This window comes from Amphiura filiformis, chromosome 8, assembly GCF_039555335.1.
Source record: "Amphiura filiformis chromosome 8, Afil_fr2py, whole genome shotgun sequence".
NCBI lineage: Eukaryota > Metazoa > Echinodermata > Ophiuroidea > Amphilepidida > Amphiuridae > Amphiura > Amphiura filiformis.
Window position 1 is genome coordinate 21,524,704 of NC_092635.1, and position 5,774 is coordinate 21,530,477.

A 5,774-nucleotide genomic window follows, 5' to 3' on the forward strand; every position below is an offset into this window, starting at 1 on the left:
TTTGCGGCTTTGAAATTTATCATGTTTACAGTTCAAGTCAAAAATGTGAACAAACGTTCGAAGAACTTTTAGGAGCGTTCAAAATTGTTGTTTTTGGTATAAATTGTATTGGATACAATGATCAGGAAAAACGACGCTGCTGTAATGATTTTTTTCGGGATAAGATTTAATGAATATGTGGTAAGCCTATACTTGTGCACCTGTCACTCGAGATGACTGAAATGAACACTATAAATAAAAAATATTCAGTGACAACAAATGCAAAAATGTTTTAAATATAGAAGATATTCATTTAGGCGAAATTGAGAGTGTGATACAGGCTGTATCACAATGATTGGTACCCATCATGTGATTATATGCACAACACTATCACATCAAAATGCAACTTAGACGCTACATTTATAGATGAATGTTCTAAAAGATCACACAACTATAAATCTTGGGAATACCAAGACGCTCCAATGTTTCATATTGAAAAAACGAAAAACGGGCTTGTCAATAAACACCAAAAACTAATGCGTACCAATCATTTTGATACAGCCTGTATAATTTCAGGTTAAATGTGAGACCGCATCTTTCTTTGCCATGTCAGACCGTCATATTAAATTATAGGAAAGCAAAGATATATTAGAAAGTTTTGCAGAAACTAACATGAATATAAACAAAGAGATTTAATTAAAAGCAAAATAAGTAATATTTGTTTTGATTTAGTAAACATGATAAATAACTAATAAACCATCGTTGATTGATAAGATAAATATTTATTCAAATAAAAACTACAATTGATATAAGGGAAAGTAACCAGACATCTAACTCACAATAATTGAAAAAGAGACGTACTGCATATAATTATGGTAATATTTGTCAGTATTTATTCAGTCTTGACATTGACTTGAGAATCTCAGATTTGTTTTTTCAAATTAGCAAAACGTATCAGCATTTGAGTACAAATTAAGCATGTTAAGTAGTGTAACAAAAACATATAACTAAGTCTTACTTTTATTAGCATTCACACCAGTTTACACAAATATTTAAGTCGGGTTAAAATCTTGTATAAAAATCGTGCTTTCAACCAGGAATCAGATCGACACAACTTCATCATGATTATTGAGGATCATCAATAGTTGGTGCATAGGGCATTGGTGATGAACTTGGATGACTATAATTACACAAGCTGTATCAAAATGATTGGTATCCATCAATTTTGATGTTTATTGAAAAGCCTGCCTCTTCCAAATGCAACATTGGATCCACTTGAAAATGTCCAGAATGGATAGTTTCCACAAATTATTGGGATTTAATTTATGTTGAATTTTGATGCGCCAGACCCATACATTATCCAATCATTTTGAGACAGCTTGTAGTATAACTTTGACAAGTTTGTAACTTTGAGAAGACCAAAAACAAAGGTATCAATAATTTGTGCAATATTATCACGTTTGAAATATTATGTATTTTTGAAAGTGAAAGTAGGAAATAATTGTGATTTTTTGTATTATATTGCTGCCGTGACATCATGAAACAATCTAAACATTTGAATTTTCTAAATATCCAAATGGTTGAAACCAAAAGTCTGATATAAAATGATAAAGATTAATAATACTGATGTGAACCGTGCGCCGATTTCGTTTGCTAAGAACAAAACACGTCCATATGAAGTTATTTTTAGAAATTCACAAATAGGAAAAACACAGATATCATAATATTGAAATATACTACATAAAATTTACATTACATATTCAAATATACATTATACATCTTTCTTCATAAACTTGGTGGGTATTATTATAGCTAAATTACTGAAGTTTGAAAAGTTCCATTTATTTAGACAGTGTTAATACTGAATTGTGCATGACAGTTGCGCTGGCCTAAAGTATGTTGTGCAAAATGGTCGATGAGAGAAGTACTACCATTCGGACCTGCTTTATAAGAACCGCGTATCTGCATATTACTAGGGCAGGTTCGTTGGAGAATGGATCATGCAAAGTATTCTATGAATGGTGGAATACAAAGCACTAGGATTGCTATTTAAAAGTACATAACAAAATTAGTATGAACTCAAATTGTTACAAATTCATGATAGATATATCAATCGTTGTTTTTGAGAATATTAAGAAATTACCAATTTAGTTTTAAATTGGTGTCACAGAAGATTTATTTTGATTTAACATAAGCAAGTAGGTCCTATAGCAACACATACAAGTCTACTTTTATGAGTAAGTTTGATCAATATAAGTTTGTTAAAAGTGTGGTTCTCAAAGCAAACTTTTACATCATTTTTAATATCATCATAATGAGCATTACACTTAAAATTGATCACATCCAATGGGTAAGGGCCAAGTACAGATCATGCAAATATTGAGATGCTACATTTGACTGTGGTTTTAATTTAACAATGTTGATGATCAGTGATGATGTTTTAAACCAGAATGATTCAAATAATTCGTTCAACAAGCATATAGTACTTTTTAGGTGCGGGGATTACGAGCACATTTTTTGGATAGTTCAGTTGCATAAACAGACATACTGTTTAGTGTATGACTGATGAGTGGTAACTTAAAAGCAGTAAAAAATTTGGATGTACTTGAAAATTGTGGATGCACTTGAAGCATTTAAATTAACCGAAAAACGCATAACTGTGATTTACATACTTGACGTTATGATCAAAATATCCAAATGCATCTTAAAGTAATATTTGCTTAGTTTAAAACGACTTAATGCTCAATTGGTGAGTGGTAACTTAAAAGCAGTCAAATATTTGGACGTACTTGAAAACTGTGGATGTGTACTTGAAGCATTTAACAGAATAAATATATACATTTTTGGTTGAGACACATAACCCCGGCACGTTGAAATATTTGACGTTATGTTATGATCAAAATATGAAAATTCATCTTAAACAGTGTTAAAGTACTATTTGCTTAGTTTAAAACGACTTGCAAATGCTCAATTGGTTTAAGTCTATACCAGAATGTTACAATTTTAAAATATAACTATTTGTCTTAGTATCTATTGTACCTTTCGCTTTAGCACAAAGCTCCAGATTTTAGCTCCAACACACGTGTAATGACATTTGATTGTACTTAAAATTGGTTTTAATAACGTTTTTGTCGATTTCTGCACTGCAACAATTAAAAAGTACACATTGAAAGAAGGTATACTATATCATGAGTTTTTCAGTTTGACAAGTTCTTTTTATCGCAAAGTCCAATGTCCTCTATGGTTGACTTGCCTTGCGTTACGAGACAGTTTGTGATAATTTCATTACCATGGATAATTCTGATGAACTTACAGTAGGTAGCGTTGCAGGTAACGGCTCACAGCTGACGGGAATGTGTGATGGAAAGAATGCCCCGGTAAGGTGCCCTGCTGAAAGGCCCAATGCATGTGCCATCGGTTTAATCGGCAGAGGTATAGTCGGTGGCACGCCACAATGTGCCGCAGCAGCGGCTGCTGCAAAAGACGATCGCAATGCTGCAGTCCTGCATTGCAGATCATTACACAATTGTTCTTCAGCACATTTGTATAATGCAGCTGCTGTAAATACGGGATGATGCGGTGGCAAAGGAAATGTTCTGTTTACAAGTGCTGATGGGGAAAGTTCTGATGGTAACGATTTAGGTATGCTGATAGGGCTAAGAGGTGCAGACTTGCCACTACTTAGATGTTGATCATGTTGATGATGTTGAGATGCATGTTTAAAGTCTGGTTTGATAATGTTCTCAATGGTGAAAGGCTGCTTAAGAGTTGGTGAAGTTGTCGAAGTTGGACTCGAAGCTGGCAAACTTGCTACTGGACTTATTGGTATACGTGGTGGTGGAGACATTGCTTGCACACCATAAGGTGAGCATCCGTAACCCATTGGATACGGAGGCAAAACTTTGGCCTGCTCCTGAAAAAGTTTAGCCGAGTCTATTTGTTTAATCTGCATGTTGTGGTCTAGTGTTGCTATTCTTGGTGACTTGAAACGCTTTCGTCGTCGCAGAAAACTGCCATTTTCGAACATGTCCTGGCTAAGGGGATGTAAAGCCCAGTAGCTACCCTTTCCAGGTCGATCTGGACGTCGAGGAACTTTCATGAAACAGTCATTGAAAGAAAGATTGTGACGCAAAGAGTTCTGCCAGCGTTGTGTATTCTTACGGTAGTAAGGAAATCTGTCCATGATAAACTTGTAGATATCACTTAGAGGTAGCATTTTTTCGCCGGAACTTTGGATAGCCATCGCAGTAAGCGAAATGTACGAATACGGTGGCTTGGCATCGCTGTACGAGTTTCTTGATGGACGAGGCATGATGAAATCACAGAGTTATTACTGAAGACAAAAAATCAAAATGTTCAGTAGTGCTGATATAAATCTAAATACTGTCCACAGTTGCAGATACGTTATACGTCAAGCATTGTCGTATGGTGATGCAAAACTATAAAGTAAAAGTTGATGATGGTTGATGAAAAGTAGACAAAGTCAACTTGTGACGAAATAAGCTATCAATAACACGTCTTGTTGTGGTGTGTGTCAGATGACAAATGGTAACTTCTCAAGACTTTCTATGGCTTTTTATAAAAGCTTGATCCTCCAAGTTCTATTCACCCCTCGTATGGTTGTAGTGACACCGTCATCTGAGGAGCAAGTGATACAGTACCCAATTGAAAGTGAAGATCTCCATCAATTCAATTGCCTGGTCAAAGCGGGCGGGCTTGTTGACAAAACGCCATGGCTCCCTGAGGAGTGACCTGTGCTGCTCGTTTGCTTTAGCATAAACCATAAACCACTCTAAAATACTTGTAAAATCATTTCTACACTGCTGTGCGTATGTAAGCGAAATTGTTTTTTAGTTACTGGACTACAAGTTAGAGCGCCGCTTACGATTTGGATCTGTTTTTCGGTCTTTTGGTTGGTAGGCGGAGTCACTTTTGATCGGTAAAAGCAGAAATGCGTGATCTGGTTAAATTTTGACACTTACTCAACAATAACACAACAAATATGTGTCAACACAAGAAATAAAATCTAACTGTAAATCGATCGTATTGTAAGCATTATGATCACTAAAAATGATTGCATTATTCATGCCAACAAAGTCATATATTTTAGTTGAATATTTTTCTAGGTTTTTGTTAAATTACTAGTACGATGTTTGAATTGGACAAGTTCACTATATGTCATTGTTTGGATTGTTATTGGTATTGGTGTAAAATAATAACATATTTTGTCGATTTATTATTATGACACTCAAATCTTATTTTGTGTTGTGAAAATTGAAAGGGACAGAGAAAGCAAACAAAGAGTTATAGTTTGTTGTTTTTTGTTGGTTTTTGTTTTGCATGCACATTAAGCTTTAAACTTAATGCTATTTTTCTTTCTTAAGAACCGCACCTGGAAACCATTTCTCATATTTTATTACAAGTAAGTCCTGGTCCTTAATCAAACTACATTAACATTAGACAAGATGGAGAATTTAATATAACAAAATAATCCCAGATTTCAATTTGGATGAGTTTCAGTTGAAATAAGACTCAACAAATCGGACAAGTAAAGTAAAACATAAAAAAAAAAAAAGGGAAAATCCTCCAAACGTAATCCATCTCATTCATGTTCTTGTACAATACGTATTTTAGATAATTCAACACTTTACATTACATACAAATAGTGATAAATCCGCCCCAAGTCCATGTCTATAAGCTATAGTATAACATTATGCATTATGCTCCATCCACACGTGTGCCCGCTCCATCATGATCAGGAAGAGTTTTCGCATCCGTCTGGGTATGCATTTTTA

The 5,774-nt window shown here is 34.4% G+C and overlaps 1 protein-coding gene across 1 annotated transcript; it reads right to left on the reverse strand.

Moving 5' to 3' along the window:
- Positions 1–467: 467 nt before the first annotated feature.
- Positions 468–4,780, reverse strand: LOC140158796 (forkhead box protein B1-like). Its single transcript, XM_072182014.1, has one exon. The coding sequence runs from the start codon at positions 4,289–4,291 to the stop codon at positions 3,239–3,241; it is 1,053 nt and encodes a 350-aa protein (XP_072038115.1). The 5' UTR covers positions 4,292–4,780; the 3' UTR covers positions 468–3,238.
- Positions 4,781–5,774: the final 994 nt, after the last annotated feature.